Source organism: Salmo salar, chromosome 13 (genome assembly GCF_965601325.2).
Source record: "Salmo salar chromosome 13, fSalSal1, whole genome shotgun sequence".
Lineage (NCBI taxonomy): Eukaryota > Metazoa > Chordata > Actinopteri > Salmoniformes > Salmonidae > Salmo > Salmo salar.
This window is the reverse complement of record NC_138303.1, coordinates 11,671,007-11,696,457: the sequence shown is the minus strand read 5'-3', so window position 1 is coordinate 11,696,457 and position 25,451 is coordinate 11,671,007. Positions and strand designations below refer to the sequence as shown.

The 25,451-nt window shown below is 44.6% G+C and overlaps 1 protein-coding gene across 4 annotated transcripts in view; it reads left to right on the top strand.

The window, feature by feature from the left end:
• LOC106566395 (putative monocarboxylate transporter 5) overlaps positions 1-25,451 on the top strand; it is a 66,886-nt gene that overhangs the window by 13,258 nt on the left and 28,177 nt on the right. For all 4 annotated transcript variants that reach the window (XM_045692902.2, XM_045692901.2, XM_045692904.2 and 1 more), the window contains 5 exons: positions 9,024-9,174; positions 9,504-9,636; positions 10,378-10,521; positions 12,363-12,524; positions 12,709-13,404. In XM_045692902.2, the coding sequence (XP_045548858.1) occupies positions 9,024-9,174; positions 9,504-9,636; positions 10,378-10,521; positions 12,363-12,524; positions 12,709-13,404 (1,286 nt within the window). The remainder of the gene's footprint in view (positions 1-9,023; positions 9,175-9,503; positions 9,637-10,377; positions 10,522-12,362; positions 12,525-12,708; positions 13,405-25,451) is intronic.

Genomic DNA, 25,451 nt, shown 5'->3' with positions numbered 1-25,451 from the left:
CATCAAAGACAACAACCACCCGAGCCACTGCCTGTTCACCCCGCTATCATCCAGAAGGCGAGGTCAGTATAGGTGCATCAAAGCTGGGACCGAGAGACAGAAGCTTTTTCAATCTCAAGGCCATCAGATTGTTAAACAGCCATCACTAACATAGAGACTCAAATCTCTGGCCACTTTAATAAATGGACTTAATAAAGGTATCACTAGTCACTTTAAATAACACCACTTTAAAAATGTTTACATTTCCTACATTACTCATCCCATATGTATATACTGTATTCTATACCATCTACTGCATCTTGCCTATGCCGCACGGCCATCGCTCATCCATATATTTATATGTACATATTCTTATTCATCCCTTTACACTTGTTTGTATGAGGTAGTTGTTGTGAATTTGTTAGATTACTTGTTAGATATTACTGCACTGTCAGAAGTAGAAGCACAACTATTTCGCTACACTCGTATTAACATCTGCTAACCATGTGAATGTGAACAAGAAAATTTGATTTGATTTGATACAATATTACTTCTACAAATGTTGTGGGAAAATGTCCATTCAATTGAAAAGTACATCTACTTGTCAGAATATGACATTATTTTGTTTTTAAAGAAATGACTGATGGTTAACTGTGTAAATCTGTCAAGTCTGTTGATGTGTTTATGGGAATATTCTCTGCAGTGTTTCCTCATCATCCCAGTACTTAGTGTCACTATGTCATACAATGAACATGATTCACACACCTTCAGCATTTTGATCTATAGAAGCTAAACATGACTCTTCTCTCATTCCTCACACACACACACACACACTACAAGTGAACCAACCAGTGTCATGTTCTGATCAGCCTGATCGACCTGTTTGCTCTCTCTTTTTCTCTCTCTCTCTGTTTCTCTCTCTCTTCTCTCTCTCTCTCTCTCTCTCTCTCACTAAAGGGTTCTATTTTCAGCTAGTGCTCAGACGTAAGTGTCAAACGCACATTAGTTTGCAGTTCCGTCATGTAAAAACTGGCACACCCTGGACAGTTTCGTCAATTTACCTGTCTAACATCAGCTTGCTTGTACTGAGGTGGGAGCGGTGGCAATATTTGAGGTTTGTCCTTAAAAACAATCGCAAAGCGACAATTTTAAGACTCACAAAAAGCAGGTTTTAACGGTAACACAGTTGAGAGCGGAAGTGCAGCCTGTCTAGCAGTGACACACAAGACCCATGGAAGTGGATGTTGTATTTCGAAACATAAAAAATAGCTAAGTAGCCTATGAATAAAGGGGTTTTAAATGGTCTACTGAAAGTGCTTTGACATTTTTTTGATTTTTTTTTGCCTTCATGCTTTTTCATGATTCACAATTCACCTGCATACTTCATTTTGCTTGTTCAAGTAGGTTATCCATCCCCATTTTCAAAGAGCGCCCTCGTCCGATTACCAAAGACACGCTCCTTAAAACTATTCAGTCCTCCTATAATGCCATATTAATGGGGGAAAAAAAATTGAGTCTGCCTTGCACATAGGCAACGATACAGGAGCCTTGTATTTTGTGTACAGAGCATTCGGAAAGTAATCAAACCCCTTGACTTTTTACAACTTTTGTTACGTTACAGCCTTATTCTGAAATGTTTTAAATTTCCCTTATCAATCTACACACAATACCCCATAGTGACAGAGAAAAAGGCGGTGACCCGATCCTGTAGGTTCATGCTCCACAACATTCGCAGAGTACGACCCTGCCTCACACAGGAAGCGGCGCAGGTCCTAATCCAGGCACTTGTCATCTCCCGTCTGGATTACTGCAACTCGCTGTTGGCTGGGCTCCCTGCCTGTGCCATTAAACCCCTACAACTCATCCAGAACGCCGCAGCCCGTCTGGTGTTCAACCTTCCCAAGTTCTCTCACGTCACCCCGCTCCTCCGCTCTCTCCACTGGCTTCCAGTTGAAGCTCGCATCCGCTACAAGACCATGGTGATTGCCTACGGAGCTGTGAAGGGAACGGCACCTCCATACCTTCAGGCTCTGATCAGGCCCTACACCCAAACAAGGGCACTGCGTTCATCCACCACTGGCCTGCTGGCCCCCCTACCTCTGAGGAAGCACAGTTCCCGCTCAGCCCAGTCAAAACTGTTCGCTGCTCTGGCACCCCAATGGTGGAACAAGCTCCCTCACGACGCCAGGACAGCGGAGTCAATCACCACCTTCCGGAGACACCTGAAACCCCACCTCTTTAAGGAATACCCCCCTTAAAATATTTAGATGCACTATTGTAAAGTGGTTGTTCCACTGGATATCATAAGGTGAATGCACCATTTTGTAAGTCGCTCTGGATAAGAGCGTCTGCTAAATGACTTAAATGTAAATGTAAATGTAAAAAACAGGTTATTGCACATTTATAAAAAGAAGGAAATATGACATTTACAGAAGTACCCTTTACTCAGTAAAGGCACACACAGTGTTGCAGCGATGGGAGAAGGACAACCATCTCTGCAGCACTCCACCAATCAGGCACTCTGTCAGAGTGACCATCGGGTTCTTGGTCACCTCCCTGACCAAGGCCCTTCTCCCCCAATTGCTCAGTTTAGCTAGGCAGCCAGCTTTAGGGAGAGTCTTGGTAGTTCCAAACTTCTTTCATTTAAGAAGGGAAAGGGGATACCTAGTCAGTTGTACAGCATTCAACTGAAATGTGTCTTCTGCATTTAACCCAATTCCTCTGAATCAGAGAGGTGTGGAGGGCTCCCTTAATCAACATCCACAGTGACCAGGGAACAGTGGGTTAGCTGCCTTGCTCAAGGGCAGAATGACAGATTTTTACCTTGTCAGCTCAGGGATTCGATCCAGCAACCTTTCGGTTACTGGCCCAACACTCTTACCCACCAGGCCACTTGCCGCTCCCTTCCCCAGATCTGTGCCTCGACACAATCCTGTCTCGAAGCTCTACGGACAATTCCTTCAACCTCATGGCTTAGTTGTTTTGCTGACATGCACTGTCAACTGTGGGACCTAATATAGACAGGTGTGTGCCTTTCCAAATCATGTCCAATCAATTTGATTTACCACAGGTAGACTTCAATCAAGTTGTAGAAACATCTCAAGGATGATCAATGGAAATAGGATGCACCTGAGCTCAATTTCGAGTCTCATAGCTAAGGGTCTGAATACTTACGTAAATAAGGTATTTCTGTTTTTTTATGTTTAATAAATGTAAAAAAATTATATCTAAAAACCTGTTTTTGCTTTGTTATTATGAGGTATTGTGTGTAGATTGATGAGGGGAAAAATATTTAGTCAATTTTAGAATAAGGCTGAAACGTAACAAAATGTGGAAAAAGTCAAGGGGTCTGAATACTTTCCAAATGTACTGTAAGTAATGGTAAAATGTGTTTTTTTGGAGAAGTGCATCTTTGGTAAGCAATTTTGAGAGGTTCTCTTGGAGATGGATACTTGAACAAGCCAAGGGAAGTATGCAAGTAGGGACGGATACTTAAACAAGCCAAATGAGGTATGCAAGTAAGGATGGATACTTGAACAAGCCAAACTGAGTATGCAAGTAGGGATGGATACTTGACCAAGCCAAATTAAGTATGCGAGTAGGGGAGGATACTTGACCAAGCCAAATGAAGTATGCAAGTAGGGGCGGATACTTGACCAAGCCAAATGAAGTTTGCAAGTATGGATGTGTGTGTGTGTGTGTGTGTTTTAGGATGTGCAGTATATTTTCAATTCAAGGCACTCTGACGAATAGACCAACAAACGAAAAAAGATTGCTATTTTTCCCTTTCATGTGAATAAAAACCAAGCCCTCCATAGGATATCTTTACCCTAGGCCTAACTACTACAATGCGTCAGGTCGTTTTTATCCTGGCCTATCCATAAAAGGTGTTTTAAATGGTCTATTCATCAAAGTGCCTTGAATTATATAAGGGTTGTATGATGCAAAGTACCAACCGAGGTCAACAGACACCAAAAGGAAGTGTTGTCAGGGGTCAGACAGTATCCATCACCTATCTGTGTGCTGATTTGAATGACCCTCTGTAGCTCAGAGACTTTGACCTCTGGCCTTAGTTCAGGATTGTGTCAGTAATCAATGGAGGTGTGGAATATTTTGCAACGTGTTGGTTGTTGTATGAGAGGATACAGTATGTATTTCACTTGAAGACTGTTGACTCAGTGTATGGCTGTTGATTACACATTACATCTGAGTCATTTAGCAGACACTCTTATCCAGAGTGACTTACAGTTAGTTGGTGGCTTGGTGAGACAACCACATATCACAGTCATAGTAAGTAAATGTTTTCCTCAATAAGGCAGCTAGCAGCAAAGGCAGTGCTAGTGCTACTCATCTCATATGTATATACTGTATTCTATACCATCTACTGCATCTTTGCCTATGCCGCACGGCCGTCACTCATCCATATATTTATATATACATAATCTTATTCATCCCTTTAAATTTGTGTGTATGAGGTAGTTGTTGTGAATTTGTTAGATTACTTGTTAGATATTACTGCATTGTCAGAACTCGAAGCACAAACATTTTGCTACACTCGCATTAACATCTGCTAACCATGTGTATGTGACCAATGAAATTTGATTTGATTTAGTGAGAAAATACAAGTGCAAACTGCTAGGTGCTATTGGGGACCTGTTGTCTAACTGGGATAGATGTTCCTGAAGAAAGAAGTTGGGGCAGCTGGGGTGGGCTGGCAGGAGTCTTGGAAATGTGGAGGTGTTTCTTGGAATGCTTTTGTGTTTCACCAACACAACCAAACATTGGCCAGGCTGACCTACATTGCAGACTGGCATACCAGCTAACCACATCATATGATATACAGATGTAGGATCTTAATTTGAGCCAGGTTGCTCCAGCAAGAAAATAATCATGCAGCAACAGGAAATGTATATTATAATTAATTAATCAACATTTTTGTATGGGTCGAAATGTTTTTCGTACGAGAAAATCAAGTCTGACATTTCATAGGTGAAATGTCATAGTTCAGAAGCCTTTTTAAACCTCAGGTAGGCTCTCCTGCAACAGGGTAATCAAGTTAAGATCCTATATTTGTAGCAATTGGTTGCCCAACAATGCAGCGTCTGCAACGTAGTTGGAAGGTACTGGTTTCAGGCCAAGTTTGTTCGCATGTTAAAGTGTTTTTGTCTGGTTTATGGAGCGACCAAGTCCAGGCTTGGGCTTTGTCCCAAATGTCAGCCTATTCTCTTTATAGTACACTGGTCCAAAGGGAATAGGGTTCCATTTGGGACACACTGGTAGTAGTCATTATCACCCCACAGCTGGCTGCTAGTCATTATCACCCCACAGCTATCTGCTAGTCATTATCGCCCCACAGCCAGCCAAGCATTATCGCCCCACAGCCAAGTAATTATCGCCCCACAGCTGGCTGCTAGTCAGTATTGCCCCACAGCTGGCTGCTTGTCATTATCGCCCCACAGCTGGCTGCTTGTCATTATCACCCCACAGCTGGCTGCTAGTCATTACCGCCCCACAGCTGGCTGCAAGTCATTATCACCCCACAGCTGGCTGCAAGTCATTACCGCCCTACAGCTGGCTGCTAGTCATTACCGCCCCACAGCTGGCTGCTTGTCATTATCGCCCCACAGCTGGCTGCTTGTCATTACCGCCCCACAGCTGGCTGCTAGTCATTACCGCCCCACAGCTGGCTGCTTGTTATTACCGCCCACAGCTGGCTGCAAGTCATTACCGCCCCACAGCTGCCTGCTAGTCATTACCGCCCCACAGCTGGCTGCTAGTCATTATCGCCCCATAGCTGGCTGCTAGTCATTACCGGCCCACAGCTGGCTGCTAGTCATTACCGCCCCACAGCTGGCTGCTAGTCATTACCGCCCCACAGCTGGCTGCTAGTCATTATCGCCCCACAGCTGGCTGCTAGTCATTATCGCCCCACAGCTGGCTGCTTGTCATTATCGCCCCACAGCTGGCTGCTAGTCATTATCACCCCACAGCTGGCTGCTAGTCATTATCGCCCCCACATGCTGGCTGCAAGTCATTATCGCCCCACAGCTGGCTGCTAGTTATTATCACCCCACAGCTGGCTGCTAGTCATTACCGCCACACAGCTGGCTGCTAGTCATTATCGCCACACAGCTGGCTGCTTGTCATTATCGCCCCACAGCTGGCTGCTAGTCATTATCGCCCCACAGCTGGCTGCTAGTCATTATCGCCCCACAGCTGGCTGCTAGTCATTACCGCCCCACAGCTGGCTGCTAGTCATTACTGCCCCACAGCTGGCTGCAAGTCATTATCACCCCACAGCTTGCTGCAAGTCATTACCGCCCCACAGCTGGCTGCTTGTCATTATCACCCCACAACTGGCTGCTAGTCATTACCGCCCCACAGCTGGCTGCTAGTCATTACCGCCCCACAGCTGGCTGCTTGTCATTACCGCCCCACAGCTGGCTGCAAGTCATTACCGCCCCACAGCTGGCTGCTAGTCATTACCGCCCCACAGCTGGCTGTTAGTCATTATCACCCCACAGCTGGCTGCTAGTCATTATCGCCACACAGCTGCTGCTAGTCATTATCGCCTCACAGCTGGCTGCTTGTCATTATCGCCCCACAGCTGGCTGCTTGTCATTATCACTCCACAGCTGGCTGCTTGTCATTATCGCCCCACAGCTGGCTGCTAGTCATTACCGCCCCACAGCTGGCTGCAAGTCATTATCGCCACACAGCTGGCTGCTAGTCATTATCGCCCCACAGCTGGCTGCTAGTCATTATCACCCCACAGCTGGCTGCTAGTCATTATCACCACACAGCTGGCTGCTTGTCATTATCGCCCCACAGCTGGCTGCTAGTCATTATCACCACACAGCTGGCTGCTTGTCATTATCGCCCCACAGCTGGCTGCTTGTCATTATCGCCCCACAGCTGGCTGCTTGTCATTATCGCCCCACAGCTGGCTGCTTGTCATTATCGCCCCACAGCTGGCTGCTAGTCATTATCCAACCACAGCTGGCTGCTAGTCATTATCACCCCACAGCTGGCTGCTAGTCATTATCACCCCACAGCTGGCTGCAAGTCATTATTGCCAAACAGCTGGCTGCAAGTCATTATCACCCCACAGCTGGCTGCAAGTCATTACCACCCCACAGTTGGCTGCTAGTCATTATCACCACACAGCTGGCTTAGACAGATTTAAAGAGTCATGACCAAGTCAATCTCCTCAACCACTCCTAATTCCAGGGAGAACCTTGCGACACAAGGCTACAGATTCATGTTAGCAAAGCTGGGGTCCTACACACACACACACAGAGTCATGTTCACAAAGCTGGGACCTCATGTCCTTGCTGGTGATCCATGACCCACACACACACACACACACACACACACACACACACACACACACACACACACACACACACACACACACACACACACACACACACACACACACACACACACACACACAAATCATGTGTAGCTAGATGGGTGATAAATGATAATTTACAGTTTCTAAGAACTCCCAACCTCTCAGTATCCTCAACTCTCTATCTATCGAGCCCCTCGAGTAAAGCGCTGTCAGCAGCATTGCACTTGACCAGTGACTATAGGAAATGTACATTATCCTGGGACAAGTATAGTGTTGTTGACAGTGCTTTTACTCGGGGGACTCTATACAGTGAAGGAAAAACGTATTTGATCCCCTGCTGATTTTGTACGTTTGCCCACTGACAAAGAAATTATCAGTCTATCATTTTAATGGTAGGTTTATTTGAACAGTGAGAGACAGAATAACAACAAAAAAATCCAGAAAAACGCATGTCAAAAATGTTATAAATTGATTTGCATTTTAATGAGGGAAATACGTATTTGACCCCTCTGCAAAACATGACTTAGTACTTGGTGGCAAAACCCTTGTTGGCAATCACAGAGGTCAGACGTTTCTTGTAGTTGGCCACCAGGTTTGCACACATCTCAGGAGGGATTTTGTTCCACTCCTTACACATTTTAATTTAGACCATTCTATTGGTCCTAGTGTGAAATCTTCACATTCACCCACAGACAGTCGGACCAAGGAGATCTACTCTACTTCAGACACGTGTTGTAAACACACCTAAAACACTAAGGTCCAGTGACCTGTTAACTAGGGCCGGGACGATACCAGTATCGCGATACTCCTTAGTATCTTAGCAAAGAAATATAACATGAAGTGGACTTAACTTCTTAAAGAAACATCCCTAATGTTGGCAAACAAATATCATTATGATGTCATCCAGAGTCACTTGTATTTGTTTTCCAGGTTATAGAACACAATATTTTACATACAGAAGGTTTTTAAAAAGGACCAAAGAGTTTGGTCTGCTTGGTGTTTTTATTTTTGCCATGGAAAAAAATAATATGGTACTGGTATCGTCACAGGCCTTAATGTTAACAACCCTGAAATTATCTGCCCAGTGACTCTGTCTGCACTAACCACTAGGAGTTAGTAACCTGTCCTTATCCATCACTGAACCAAATAACAACAAGAGGAGATAAAAATAATGAATAAGTAGCCACGGTTGATTACTTTAAAACTATTCTTTAACGTATGAAGACATTGCAGTGTCTCTACGGTAGCTACTGTACAACTAAAGCTTTGTCAGTAGAGGTCAAATGAGCCACTACTTTTAGAGGTTTTTGTATTGATTACATACAGTACATTTGGAATAAGACTTATTTCATAAAATAAATAAAAAGTAATTTTATGACCACAGCTTTTCGTGTACAATATATACCAGTACAGTATACAGTAGATTATATAATTCTATACCGAACATTTTTCTTATGTTCTCATCAAGCGTTTAGCTGAGATTTACTGTACGGCTCATGATTAGGATTATTATCAGAATGTGCTGAGGCTGAGTAACTAAGCCCATAGATGCGGTGGTTTACAGTCCTTTGAAAGTGTTCCATTATGTTTTTTTGTAAGCATTACATTGTAACATTTTACTTTGAAAAAGTGTTCCATAGCTATTGTTTACTTTGAAAAGTGTTGCATTGTTGTGGTATGTTTGCAGCGAGCCCAAGGCTGCCAAGCTCAGCCTGTTCAACAGGAATAATGCCCTGAACGCCTGTATGAAGAAAGAGGAGAAGAAAGAGAAGGAGATTCATTATGAGGATTCCCCGGATGGTGGCTGGGGCTGGATGGTCGTACTTCACTGCTTCCTGGTACAGCTTCTTCTTTCCTCATCTTTGAGTTTTTGGAGGTTCTCCAAATGTTTATCTATTGGACATGTTTCTAGCATTTCTTTTTATATAATTGTTCATATGTTATACAATGACTCAGGGTTAGGGTCAATTCCATTTAGATTCCAGTCAATTTGTAAAAGTAAACCGAATTCCAATTTGGAATTTCAGTATACCTCCTGAATTGACTGCAATAGAAAGGGAATTGACCCAAACCCTAACCCCAACCCTGCATTTTGTAGTGTGGCAGATCATGTGTGTGTGTGTGTACGTCTGCCTACCTGTGTCCCTCTGTCTGTCTCTGACTCCAGGTGAATGTGCTGGTGATGGGGACCCTGAAGACCTTTGGGATCTTTTTCGTGGCATTCCAGGATGAGTTCGGAGGGTCGGCAGAGAGTATCAGCTGGATCGGCTCGATCATGTCTAGCCTGCGGCTCTCTGGAGGTCAGAGTTCACATGACATGAAAACACTCAGACTACTACTGTATCACAGGTCAGAGGTTGGTGGCAGCTTAATTGGGGAGGATGGGCTCGTGATAACGGCTGGAGAGGAATGATTGGAACGGTATCAAATACATCAAACACATGGTGTCCAGGTGTTTGATGCCATTCCATTTACTCCATTCGAGCCGTTATTATGAGCCGTCCTCCCCTCAGCAGCCTCCACTGTACTGTATCTGTGTGTGTGCGTGTTTAATTCAGATGTGTGAGTGTGCAGTGTGAAATGTGCAGTGTGTGTGAGGTCAGAGTTCACATAAAACCAAAGTCTGACCACATCACTCGCCCCTTGGGGGTCTGGGTCGGGGGGTCTGGGGTCTGGGTCGGGGGGTCTGGGTCGGGGGGTCTGGGTCTGGGGTCGGGGGTCTGGGTCTGGGTCTGGGTCGGGGGTCTGGGTCTGGGGTCTGGGTCTGGGTCGGGGGGTCTGGGGTCTGGGTCGGGAGGTCTGGGGTATGGGTCTGGGGTCTGGGGTCTGGGTCGGGGGGTCTGGGTCAGGGGTCTGGGGTCTGGGTCTGGGGTCTGGGTCTGGGTCGGGGGGTCTGGGGTCTGGGTCTGGGGTCTGGGGTCTGGCTCTTGTGTTGCATCACTGACAACATCTGACGCCTGTCTGTCCTACTAAGAGCTTCGTGATTGGATGGATGAATTATGGGATACATTTTCATGTTTTTCTGTTTGTTCCTGTGTTAGGTCCCCTGGCCGCTGTATCGTGTGTGAAGCTGGGTAACAGAGTGACCTCTATAGCTGGGGCTGTGCTGGTCGGTGTAGGCTTCCTCATGAGTGTCTTTGCCACCAGCGTGGTATACCTATACATCAGCATGGGGCTGATTGTGGGTAAGTTATCAGAGATTAAAAGAGGTACAGAGCAGAGTAGGCCGGAGTCCAATATATGTGTAAAATACTCTAAAGTACTTGTCTTTAGGTATCTGATATACTTCAACTGTGTTTTTTTTTCTGTCTTGCATTTTTATTTTGGTATTTGGTGACAAATCCCGTTTTTAATGAGAAAAGAAAATCGGAATCTGTGTCTGAATCTGTGATGATCATAATGTATTTGATCATAAATACACTGCATGACCAAAAGTATGTGGACATGTGCTTGTGGAACATCTCATTCCAAAATCATGAGCATTAATATGGAGTTGGTCCCTCCTTTGCTGCAATAACAGCCTGCACTCTTCTGGGAAGACTTTCCACTAGATTGTGAAACATTGCTGCGGGGACTTGCTTCCATTTAGCCACAAGAGCATTAGTGAGGTCGGGCACTGATTTTGGGCGATTAGGCCTGGCTCATAGTTGGTGTTCCAATTCATCCCAAAGGTGTTCGATGAGGTTGAGGTCAAGGCTCTGTGCAGACCAGTCAAGTTCTTCCACACCGGTCTCGAGAAACCATTTCTTTATGGACCTCACTTTGAGCACAGTGGCATTGTAATGCTGAAACAGGAAAGGGCCTTCCCCAAACTGTTGCCACAAAGTTGGAAGCACAGAATCATCTAGAATGTAATTGTATGCTGTAGCGTTAAGATTTCCCTTCACTGGAACTAAGGGTCCTAGCTCGAACCATGAAAAACAGCCCCAGACCATTATTCCTCATCCACCAAACTTTACAGTTGGGATTATGCATTCAGGCAGGTAGTGTTCTCCTGGCATCCACCAAACCCAGATTTGTCCGTCGGACAAAAGTTGAGTGGCTGTTGCCAACATACTGACTCAAATCTCTAGCAACTTTAATAATTAAAAATTGGATGTAATAAATGTATCACTGGTCACTTTAATTAAACAATGCCACTTTATATAATGTTTACATACCCTACATTACTCATCTCATATGTATATACTGTACTCTATACCATTTACTGCATCTTGCCTATGCCGTTCGGCCATTGCTCATCCTTATATGTATATGTACATATTCTTATTCATTCCTTTTCACTTGTGTGTAAAAGGTAGTTGTGAAATTGTTAGATTACTTGTTAGATATTACTGCATGGTCGGAACTAGAAGCACAATCATTTCGCTACACTCGCATTAACATCTGCTAACCATGTGTATGTGACCAATCAAATTTGATTTGATTTGATTTGAAGCGTGAATTATCACTCCAGAGAATGCGTTTCCACTGCTCCAGAGTCCGATGGCGTTGAACTTTACACCAATTCAGCCGACGCTTGGCATGGTGATCTTAGGTTTGTGCTCGGCTGCTCGTCCATGGAAACCCATTTCAGGAAGCTCCTGACGAACAGTTCTTGTGCTGACATTGCTTCCAGAGGAAGTTTGGAACTCTGTAGTGTGTGTTGCAACTGAGGACAACTACAGCACTTGGCAGTCCAGTTCTGTGAGCTTGTGTGGCCTACCACTTCGTGGCTGAGCTGTTATTGCTCCTCAACGTTTCCACTTCACAACAACAGCACTTACAGTTGACTGGGGCAGCTCTAGCAGGGCAGAAATGTGACAAACTGACTTTTTGGAAACTATGACGGTGCCAAAGTCACTGAGCTCTTCAGTACCGGCCATTCTACTGCCAATGTTTGTCTATGGAGATTGCATGGCGGTGTGCTCGGTTTTATACTCCTGCTAGCAACGGTTGTGCCTGAAATAGCCAGAATACACTAATTTGAAGGGGTGTCAACATACTGCTGTCTATATACTATTGTATGTCATGTAACCCCTCTCAGGCCTTGGTTTTGCACTCCTGTACCAAGCCACCTCTGTTGTCACGGCAACATATTTCCGTAAGAGGTTAGCGACGGCATACTCCATTGGGCGATCTGGGATGGGCTTGACCTTCGCCCTCGCCCCTTTCACTCAGCTGCTGCTGGATCAGTACGCCTGGCAAGGTACTGACACACACACACACACACACACACACACACACACACAGATATACACACATATACACACATATACACACATATATACACACACATCTGTTGTTGGGATGTGGAAATGATTTAATTATTATGGGAATATCATAATGCTATTCTAGAATGACTCCGTAACACCCCTATGCTCCTCTTATAGGAGCTCTGCTAATCCTAGGAGGCCTGATGTTAAACCTGGTGGCCTCTGGGATGCTGCTAAGACCCATACACGTGAAGCCTGCACCACCCCCTTCCTCATCCTCATCTTCATCCATCCAAAAAAGCCCTCTGATAGGTCCAGAGAAGGAGAAGGACCGCCCTCAGAATGGATGCTGCTTTAACAGATCCACAACGTTAACCAATGGCATCGCCAAATCAGACTCTTCTCCTTCAACTCCACAACCCCTGCACTGGGACACTGAGACCTCAGAGAAGGACTCCACACTTGGGTTGAGTCAGAGCTACCACAGGCCCCCACCTCCACCAAACCCTGAACTGACCAAGCTGGTACAAAACAGTGTGAATGGGCACGTTCAGGAGGCATCACCCCCCACGGCCACCATAGACAGCCCCAGCCTCATGGAACAGAACGGTACCATTAGCCTAAACGGTTCCACTGTGTTTGGGTTCTCCTCACCTAATGGCACTACCACTGTGGATGATCACATCCCACCGGCCGTGAAAAATAACAGAGTCCTAGACTTCTCCCTGTTGAAGAACCCCTTCTTCTGCATCTACACTTGGTCCGTGGTGTTCAGCCAGCTGGCTTACTTCATCCCCTACTTCCATTTGTCTGCCCGGGCCAGGAACCTGGGTATAGATGCCATGGACGCTTCCTTCATCATCTCTGTGGCAGGTGAGTCTCAGACAGTCGATCAACCTTCCCCTGAGACAAGCTGTAGACATTAGGTCACCATACCAGGCAAGTAGGCTGTAGGCATTAGGACCATACCGGGCAAGTAGGCAGGGGCTATATATGGAGGGGTATATATGGAGGGGTATGTGGAGGGGCTATATATGGAGGGCATATATGGAGGGGTATTAAAACCTGTTAGGGACAGACGTTCCGCTAGCGGAACGCCTCACCAATATCCAATGGTAGAGCGTGGCGCGAAATACAAATACCTTAAGTGCTCTCCCCTTACCTCACTGCACTGACATGCTAGAGACATTAATTCCTTGGCCGACGTCCTGCCAGGAGGGGCTGATGGGGCCCTGCTAGAGGGCCCTACCCTTACCTCCTCGCACTAGTCTCCCAAGCTCTTATGCCTGCACTGTGCAGTGGCCTATCCCACCAGGTCCATGGAGCGCTCCCACCTCGAGTCTTGAACGTAGAGGAGACCATCGCACTATACAATGCGAGGTCCCGCACTCAGGCAAGCCTGAGGCCTGGTAATGTCAACATAATGATTGCCGCTTGCCATTCCACTACATGCTCCGAGGAGCGTGGAGAGAGCTCCCACCTTGACGTGTAAAGTCTCGCACTCAGGCGAACCTGAGACCTGGTAGCAACAACCGCCAACACGACCATCCCAATAATGTTCACTCTCGGTCGGTGCATCCCACTCAACCCTAGTAGTCAAGTCTCAGCACTAACATGCAGACATATTCATCACCCCTGTCAGGTATCGTACAGGTAGGGGTTGGGGAAGCCCTACTCGAGGACCTCCCCCTTACCTCACTGCACTAGCCTGCCAGGAGCAATTCCTCCATCGCTGGAGGGAGACCCGCACCCTGCATGTTACAACAATGTAAACCTGGGAGTATCTGCATCTGACTTTAAAAATGCTATAACTTCAATTTCTCAAACATATGACTATTTTACACCATTTTAAAGACAAGACTCTCGTTAATCTAACCACATTGTCCAATTTCAAAAAGGCTTTACAGCGAAAGCAAAACATTAGATTATGTCAGGAGAGTAACCTGCCAAAAAATAATCACACAGCCATTTTCAAAGCAAGCATATATGTCACAAAACCAAAACCACAGCTAAATGCAGCACTAACCTTTGATGATCTTCATCAGATGACACTCCTAGGACATTATGTTATACAATACATGCATGTTTTGTTCAATCAAGTTCATATTTATATCAAAAAACAACTTTTTACAGTAGTATGTGATGTTCAGAATTAGCATACTTCCGGTGAATTTACTAAATTACTCACGACAAAAGTTTACAAAAAACATAACAATTATTTAAAGAATTATAGATACAGAACTCCTTTATGCAATCGCGGTGTCAGATTTTAAAATAGCTTTTCGGCGAAAGCACATTTTGCAATATTCTGAGTAGATAGCTCGGCCATCACGGCTAGCTAATTTGACACCAACCAAGTTTGGTGCTCACTAAACTCAGAATTACTATAAGAAAAATTGAATTACCTTTCCTGTTCTTCGTCAGAATGCACTCCCAGGACTTCAACTTCAACAACAAATGTTGTTTTGGTTCGAAATAATCCATAGTTAAATTGAAATAGCTCCGTTTTGTTCGTGCGTTGAGGTCACTATCCGAAGGGTGACGTGCGGGCGCATTTCGTAACAAAAAATTTCAAAATATTCCATTACCATACTTCGAAGCATGTCAAACGCTGTTTAAAATCAATTTTTATGCGATTTTTCTCGTAAAATAGCGATAATATTCCAACCGGGCGACGTTATATTCATTCATAGACTGAAAGAAAAACATGGAGTCGTCTCATGGACGCGCACTCCAGTGTCATTGTTCCCTGCCTGACCACTCACAAAAATGACTGCTGTTTTTCGCCCAGAGACTGCAGAGACGTCATTCCACTTTCTGGCGCCTTCTGAGAGCCAATGGAAGCCTTAGAAAATGTCACATTACAGTAGAGATGCCCTAGAAGGAGTACAAATTGTCAGACAGGGCACTTCCTGTATGGAATCTTCTCAGGTTTTGGCCTGCCATATGAGTTTTGTTATACTCACAGACACCATTCAAACAGTTTTAGAAACGTTAGCGTGTTTTCTATCCAAATCTACTAATTATATGCATATTCTAGTTTCTGGGCAGGAGTAGTAACCAGATTAAATCGGGTATGTTTTTTATCCGGCCGTGAAAATACTGCCCCCTATCCCAAACAGGTTAATGAAGGGGTATATATGGAGGTCTTATATATGGAGGGGTTTATGTGGAGGGGCTATATATGGAGGGGTATATAGAGAGGCTATATATGGAGGGGTATATATGGAGGCCTATGTATGGAGGGCTATATGGAGGTCTTATATATGGATGGATTTATGTGGAGGGCTATGTATGGAGGGTATATATGGAGGGCTATATATGGAGGGCTATATGCAGTTGAAGTCAGAAGTTTAAATACATTTAGGTTGGAGTCATTAAAACTCGCTTTTCAACCACTCCACAAATTTCTTGTTAACAAACTATAGTTTTGGCAAGTCGGTTAGAACATCTAATTTGTGCATGACACAAGTCATTTTTCCAACTATTGTTTACAGACAGCTTATTTCACTTATAATTCACTATATAACAATTCCAGTGGGTCAGAAATGTACATACACTAAGTTAACTGTGCCTTTAAACAGCTATGAAAATTCCAGAAAATGTCATGGCTTTAGAAGCTTCTGATAGGCTAATTGACATAATTTCAGTCAATTGGAGGTGTACCTGTCGATGTATTTCAAGGCCTACCTTCAAATTCAGTGCCTCTTTGCTTGACATCATGTAGACCTCCACAAGTCTGATTCATCCTTGGGAGCAATTTCCAAACGTCTGAAGATACCACGTTTCTCTGTACAAACAATAGTACGCAAGTATAAACACCATGGGACCACGCAGCCGTCATACCGCTCAGGAAGGAGACGCCTTCTGTCTCCTAGAGATGAACGTACTTTGGTGCGAAAAGTGCAAATCAATCCCAGAACAACAGCAAAGGATCTTGTGAAGATGCTGGAGGAAACAGGTACAAAAGTATGTATATCCACAGTAAAACAAGTCCTATATCGACATAACCTGAAAGGCCGCTCAGCAAGGAAGAAGGAAGAAGCTACTGCTCCAAAACCTTCAGAAAAAAGCCGGACTACGCTTTGCAACTGCACATGGGGACAAAGATCGTACTTTTTGGAGAAATGTCCTCTGGTCTGATGAAAGAAAAATAGAACTGTTTGGCCATAATGATCATCGTTATGTTTGGAGGAAAGAGGGGGTGGCTTGCAGGCCGAAGAACACCATCCCAACCGTGAAGCACGGGGGTGGCGGCATCATGTTTTGGGGGTGCTTTGCTGCAGGAGGGACTGGTGCACTTCACAAAATAGATGACATCATGAGGTAGGAAAATTATGTGGATATATGGAAGTAACATCTCAAGACATCAGTCAGGAAGATAAAGCTTGCTCGCAAATGCGTCTTCCAAATGGACAATGACCCCAAGCATACTTCCAAAGTTGTGGCACAATGGCTTAAGGACAACAAAGTCAAGGTATTGGAGTGGCCATCACAAAGCCCTGACCTCAGTCCTATAGGAAATTTGTGGGCAGAACTGAAAAAGCATGTGCGAGCAAGGAGGCCTACAAACCTGACTCAGTTACACCAGCTCTGTCAGGAGGAATGGGCCAAATTCACCCAACTTATTGTGGGAAGCTTGTGGAAGGCTACCTGAAATGTTTGACCCATGTTAAACAATTTAAAGGCAATGCTACCAAATACTAATTGAGTGTATGTAAACTTCTGACCCACTGGTAATGTGATGAAAGAAATAAAAGCTGAAATAAATCATTATCTTGACTATTATTCTGACATTTCACATTCTTAAAATAAAGTGGTGATACTAACTGACCTAAAACAGGGAATTTTTACTCGGATTAAATGTCAGGAATTGTGAAAAACTGAGTTTAAATGTATTTGGGTAAGGTGTATGTAAACTTCCAACTTCAACTGTATATGGAGTGGTATATATGGAGGGGTGCATATGGAGGGGTATACAGTGCATTATTCAGACCCCTTTACTTTTTCCACATTTTGTTACTATACAGCCTTCCTCTAAAATGGTATTAAAAAACAACAATTTCCTCATCGATCTACACACAATACCCTACAATGAAAAAGCAAAAACAGGCTTTTAGAAAACCTTTGGTATTCAGACCCTTTACTATGAGATTTGAAATTGAGCTCAGGTGCATCCTATTTCCATTGATCATCCTTGAGATGTTTCTACAACTTGACTAGAGTCCAGCTATGGTACATTCATTTGATTGGACATGATTTGGAAAGCCACACACCTGTCTATTCAAGGTCCCACAGTTGACAGTGCATGTCAGAGCAAAAACCAAGCCATGAGGTCGAAGGAATTGTCCGTAGAGCTCCGAGACAGGATTGTGTCGAGGCACAGATCTGGGGAAGGGTGCCAAAGAATGTCTGCAGCATTGATGGTCCCCAAGAACACAGTGGCCTCCATCATTCTTAAATGGAAGAAGTTTGGAACCACGAAGACTCTTCCTAGAGCTGGCCGCACGGCCAAACTGAGCAATCGGGGGAGAAGGGCCTTGGTCAGGGAGGTAACCAATAACCTGATGGTCACTGTGACAGAGCTCCAGAGTTCCTCTGTGGAGATGGGAGAACCTTCCAGAAGGACAACCATCTCTGCAGCACTCCACCAATCAGGCCTTTATGGTCGAGTGGTCAGAGGGAAACCACTCCTCAGTAAAAGGTACTTGACAGCCCGCTTGAAGTTTGCCAAAAGGTACCTAAAGTACTTTCAGACCATGAGAAACAAGATTCTCTGGTCTGATGAAACCAAGATTGAACTCTTTGGCCTGAATGCCAAGCGTCACTTCCGGAGGAAACCTGCACAATCCCTATGGTGAAGCATGGGGGTGGCAGCATCATGCTGTGGGAATGTTTTTCAGTGGCAGGGACTGGGAGACTAGTCAGGACCGAGGGAAAGATTAACAGAGCAAAGTACAGAGAGATCCTTGATAAAAACCTGCTCCAGAGCGCTTAGGACCTCAGACTGGGGTGAAGGTTCACCTTCCAACAGGACAACACCCCTAAGCATACAGCCAAGACAATGCAAGAGTAGCATTGGGACAAGTCTCTAAATGTCCTTGTGTGGCCCAGCCAGAGACGGACTTGAACCAAATCGAACATCTCTGGAGAGACTTGAAAATAGCTGTGCAGCAACACTCCCCGTCCAACCTGACAGAGCTTGAGAGGATCTGCAGAAAAGAATGGGAGAAATTCCCCAAATACAGGTGTGCCAAGCTAGTAGTGTCATGCCCAAGAAGACTCAAGGCTGTAAATTACTGCCAAAGGTGCTTCAACAAAGTACTGAGTAAAGGGTCTGAATACTCATGTAAATGTGATATTTCCACAAAAAAAATGATTTTTTTTTCTTCTAAAAACCTGTTTTTGCTTTGTCATTATGGGGTATTTTGTGCAGATTGATGAGATTATTATTTAGTCATTTATTTACATTTTAGAATAAGGCTGTAACGTATCAAAATGTGGAAAAAGTAAAGGGGTCTGAAAACTTCCCAAATGGATTGTATGGATGGGGTATTTTGAGGCCTATATGAAAGGGTATTTTGTAAACCCAGTGTAAGTGGAAGGATAAGTCACCATTATCATTAATGAAGGTATTTGAAGGCAAATATAACAAATTCACAAAATATGAACACTGAGTTGCATTATAATGATGCACACATGCATATTTATTTATATTATGAAGACACAAAAGATGAAAACTGAGTTTTATTATAGTTGTTTTATTATAGGTGGAGTTCGCCTTACCTTATGCCCATTCCATGTTTCTTTTTAAATACACTGCTCAACAAAATAAAGGGAACACTTAAACAACACAATGTAACTCCAAGTCAATCACACTTCTGTGAAATCAAACTGTCCACTTAGGAAGCAACACTGATTGACAATAAATGTCACATGCTGTTGTGCAAATGGAATAGACAACAGGTGGAAATTATAGGCAATTAGCAAGACACCCCCAATAACGGAGTGGTTCTGCAGGTGGGGACCACAGACCACTTCTCAGTTCCTATGCTTCTTGGCTGATGTTTTGGTCACTTTTGAATGCTGGCGGTGTTTTCACTCTAGTGGTAGCATGAGACGGAGTCTACAACCCACACAAGTGGCTGAGGTAGTGCAGCTCATCCAGGATGGCACATCAATGCGAGCTGTGGCTAGAAGGTTTGCTGTGTCTGTCAGCGTAGTGTCCAGAGCATGGAGGCGCTACCAGGAGACAGGCCAGTAGACATCAGGAGACGTGGAGGAGGCCGTAGGAGGGCAACAACCCAGCAGCAGGACCGCTACCTCCGTCTTTGTGCAAGGAGGAGCAGGAGGAGCACTGCCAGAGCGTCGTGACCTCCAGCAGGCCACAAATGTGCATGTGTCTGCTCAAACAGTCAGAAACAGACTCCATGAGGGTGGTATGAGGGCCCGACATCCACAGGTGGGGGTTGTGCTTACAGCCCAACACCGTGCAGGACGTTTGGCATTTGCCAGAGAACACCAAGATTGGCAAATTCGCCACTGGCGCCCTGTGCTCTTCACAGATGAAAGCAGGTTCACACTGAGCACGTGACAGACGTGACAGAGTCTGGAGACGCCGTGGAGAACGTTCTGCTGCCTGCAACATCCTCCAGCATGACCGGTTTGGCGGTGGGTCAGTCATGGTGTGGGGTGGCATTTCTTTGGGGGGCCGCACAGCCCTCCATGTGCTCGCCAGAGGTAGCCTGACTGCCATTAGGTACCGAGATGAGATCCTCAGACCGCTTGTGAGACCAAATGCTGGTGCGGTTGGCCCTGGGTTCCTCCTAATGCAAGACAATGCTAGACCTCATGTGGCTGGAGTGTGTCAGCAGTTCCTGCAAGAGGAAGGCATTGATGCTATGGACTGGCCCGCCCGTTCCCCAGACCTGAATCCAATGGAGCACATCTGGGACATCATGTCTCGCTCCATCCACCAACGCCACGTTGCACCACAGACTGTCCAGGAGTTGGCGGATGCTTTAGTTCAGGTCTGGGAGGAGATCCCTCAGGAGACCATCCGCCACCTCATCAGGAGCATGCCCAGGCGTTGTAGGGAGGTCATACAGGCAAGTGGAGGCCACACACACTACTGAGCCTCATTTTGACTTGTTTTAAGGACATTACATAAAAGTTGGATCAGCCTGTAGTGTGGTTTTCCACTTTAATTTTGAGTGTGACTCCAAATCCAGACCTCCATGGGTTGATAAATTGGATTTCCATTGATTATTTTTGTGTGATTTTGTTGTCAGCACATTCAACCATGTAAAGAAAAAAGTATTTAATAAGATTATTTCTTTCATTCAGATCTAGGATGTGTTGTTTAAGTGTTCCCTTTATTTTTTTGAGCAGTATATAATAATTGACTGTGAACATACCATGGACAAAAACGGACATTTGTGTCGTTGAATGTTGATCCCGACTCCCTAGTCTGTTTCCCGACCGTATTCAGTCAGTATCCACTAGGTAATTCTGGTAAGTTTTCCTTCTGACAGAAGCGCAGAAGATGACGTGGTACTGTTTTGGTGTGTTAATTTTAGCCTACCAGAGGTGCCGGGTCAGCGCCAGAAGACGACGTGGTACTGTTTTGGTGTGTTAATTTTAGCCTACCAGAGGTGCCGGGTCAGCGCCAGAAGACGACGTGGTACTGTTTTGGTGTGTTAATTTTAGCCTACCAGAGGTGCCGGGTCAGCGCCAGAAGACGACGTGGTACTGTTTTGGTGTGTTAATTTTAGCCTACCAGAGGTGCCGGGTCAGCGCCAGAAGACGACGTGGTACTGTTTTGGTGCCTTTGCTTTAGCCTGCCAGAGGTGCCGGGTCAGTTTTCATATCGTACAACGGGAAAACCAGAACGAGCTTTCCGTCTTTGTCCTCTTCAAGTCTGACCGCGATTGACTGCGCTCTGACCCAATGAGAATGGGGGGGGATCACCAAGGGTGACCAATCATATTTCAGGGTAGGCTGGTGCCACCTCGGGCCCTCCCCCCTCGTATCGCCCCTGACTGAAATGAGTGAGGGAAGAGCGCGAATAGACTGTGCGAATGTCTATAGACTGCGTTGCTGAGCAGAGGACATGCAGTGCTTCCGAGCAGGGCCGGACTAACGCATGTGGGGCTCCGGGGGACCTACCCCTAACCCCCCCCAAAATAATAACAATATTGTTATGGGGAAAGCAGATTGTTTTTGTAAAACAGCTAGATTCCTGCATTTCAACACATTTTGCCATGTCCCCCGTGGCAATTTTGCCTATGTAACCAACAGAGCATGACTGGCAAAGTAATTGATCCAAACGACCTCAAGCTATTGGCAATCAATCTGGAAAGCCAGTACAGTAATTGAATGAGCCAAATGTTCCACAATGTTTCTATGAATATATGCAAGATTCAAATGTCCAGTTTTTCGTATGCCTAGTCATGTAGAACGAGCTCAGCCGACTACCTAGTTTTCTTTGCAGGGGTTATGAGACAGGTTTCATTTTAGAAAATGATGCAAAACATACTATATCTTCAAATATGTAGTTTTCAGGGCACTGTGTTTAGAGGTAGAACCAGCTTTCTGTGCAGTTGTGGTTGGATAGATTTTTAGAAATCGTTTTTAGAAGTGAGGCAAAAAAATAGTCCTCAGCTATAGTCATCTTGTTGTTCTTACGCTATTTATGAATTATTTGTGAGTGCTGTAGCAGCGCAGACTCAGACCCTGTAGTCTTATGTAACACGTTCTTATATAAAACCTGAACTTTGGCCCAGTGGCCCGAGCCATCGAGTTCAGCTCAGTAGTATGAGGCTGAGGCCACTCTGTATGAAAACCAGGCTTGCGTCCTAAATGGTACCCTTATTATCTATATAGGATCCTGGTCAAATGTAGTGCAGTATATAGGGGAACACCCCAGTATAAACATCTTTCTCCTCTGACCAGACCGCTAGCCTAGCTGTACACACCACGTGCATACTGTAGCTAAAGCCAGATGGCTGAATGTGCTTTTAACAATTTCAAGTACATACACTTACATTTGCATTAGAATAATTTAGCAGACGCTCTTGGAGTACCATGTTAGTACTTGGTATGGATCTGTGCAACACCGCTTGGTATGGCAACTGCACCTCCCTCGATTTTATGGTGCTACAGAGGGGGGGTGCGGACTCCCCAGTACAATCACTGGCGCCGAGACCCCCATGCCATCCAGGACCACTATATCAGGCGGAGTAAAAGGAAGGCAGGGAAAATTGTTAGACTCCAGCTACCCAGGTCATAGACTCTTCTCTCTGCTTCCGCATGGCAAGCGGTACCGGAGCTACATCTCTGACACCAACAGGCTCTTGAACAAGTTCTCTCTCTTAGTCATAAGACTGATAAATAGCAAACAAAATGGCTACACGGACTATCTGACTTGATCCTTCTATTTGTAGTTTTTCAAGTTTCAAGTTTTAATGTCACGTGCACAAGTACAGTGAAATGCCTTTCTTGCAAGCTCTAAACTCAACAATGTATTTACCATGTGCGCCGAATACAACAGGTGTAGAACTTCCTGTGAAATGCTTACTTACAAACCCTTAACCAACAATGCAGTTGTCACGTCCTGACCAGCAGAGGGCGTAATTGTGTTAGTCTTGGTCAGGATGTGGCAGGGGGTTTGTGTTTGTTAAATGTTGTGTGGGTGATTGGACTCCCAATTGAAGGCAGGTGTGTTGAGTTGCCTTTGATTGGGAGTCCTATATAGGAGTGTGTGTTTTTCTTTGGGGTTGTGGGTAGTTGTCCTTGCACTGCGTTGTATGTGCCTGCAAGACTGTTGCTGTCGTCTTTATTGTTTTTGTCCAGTGGATACTTTACTCCTTTTTTTTTAATTAAAAAACATGAGTATCCACATTCCCGCTGCGCCTTGGTCCATTTCTGAAGACAGCTGTTACAGCTGTTTTCTGAAAATAAGTATTAAGAAAATATTTACTAAATAATCTAAAGTAAAAAGTAACATCAAAATAACAATAACGAGGCTATATACAGGGAGTACCGGTACTGAGTGAATGTGCTGGGGTAAAGGTTAGTCGAGGTAATTTGTACATGTAGGTCAGGGTTAAAGTGACTATGCATAGATAGTTAGACTCAATGTAGAACTAAAAATAACATAAGGTCGAACAAAAACACACTCCAACACACACACACACACACACACTAGGGCCGGGACCATACCAGTATCGCGATAGTTGTTAATGTGGCAAGGAAAGAAAACACAAAGCGGATTTAACGTCATTAGGAAAACATCCCTAATGTTGGAAACAAACATCATTATGATGTCATCCAGAGTCACATGTAGTTATTTCCCAGGTTATAGAACACAATATTTTATATACAGAAGGTTTTTTAAAAAGGACCAAAGAGTTTGGTCTGCTTTGTGTTTTTCATTTTTGCCATGGAAAAAAAGGTTGCAATACTTGTATCGTCCCAGCTCTAACACACACACACACACACACACACACACACACACACACACACACACACACACACACACCCACACACACACACACACACACACACACACACCACACACACACACACAATTTGCTCACACACACATAACACACATTCATACTGACTCTACACTCGCGAACATACAATCATCATATAAGCTGCTGCTACTCTGTTTACTCATATATCCTGATGCCTAGTCACCTTACCCCTATACATACTGTATCTGCCTCTATCACTCCAGTATCGCTGCACATTTTAATATGGTGTTGGCACTGACCCTGGAACTGTCCCTGTATATAGTCACCTTACCCCTATACATACTGTATCTGCCTCTATCACTCCAGTATCCCTGCACATTGTAATATGGTGTTGGCACTGACCCTGGAACTGTCCCTGTATATAGTCACCTTACCCCTATACATATCTAACCCTCCTACTGTAACGGCTGTCTTCGTCGTCAGATGAAACAGAGAAGTCATCGTCGGAAAAGGTGGACCAATACGCAGCGGAGGATGTGTTCATCATTAGAATTTTTTATGAAAAAGAGAACACTACAAAAATAAACAAAAGACGACAGCAAAACAGTCCTGTCAGGTACAAAACACTAACAGAAACAATTACCCACAAAACCCAAAGGAAAAACATGCTCCTTATTTGTGACTCCCAATCAACAACAACGAACTTCAGCTGTGCCTGATTGGGAGCCACACACGGCCCAAAACACAGAAATACAAAAACCTAGAAAAAGAACATAGAACGCCCACCCAATGTAACACCCTGGCCTAACCAAAATAAAGAACAAAAAACCCCTCTCTCTGGGTAGGGCGTTACACCTACTCATGTATCCCTGCACATTGTAATATGGTGCTGGCACTGACCCTGGAACTGTCCCTGTATATAGCTTACCAGTATTGCATTTTTGGGAAAAAGCAAGCAAGAAAGGCTTTTCAATGTGCTTGTGCACACTGACAATTAAAAACTTTAAACTTGTGCTGTAGTGTACTTTAGTAAAATGTTAGTAGGTGATATGGATCTTTACTGTAGTGTACTAGCTAATTAGCAAATGGGTTGTTGTCCTCTATTAGCCTAAACTATGGTTTTGTTCCAAGTGGGTCCCTGTCCTCTATATAATGCACTACTTTTGACCAGATCTCTACTACTTTTGTAGTCCACTATTTAAGAGCATATGGTGCCTTTTTGGACTAAACCTCATGTGTCTTCAGTTGGAGTGATGAATGTGCTATATTAGTGAGTTATGATTGTGGGTAACTAGTTCAGCCAAACGGTTTCCCAAGAGAATGTCTGTTACAACAGTCCTTTGCTCTGTGTGTAGTAATGGAGGGAATGTTATGACTAGAGATGTATCTTGTGACAGACTGTCATATTGAGTAGATAGCTAACTAGTGCACACAATTTGG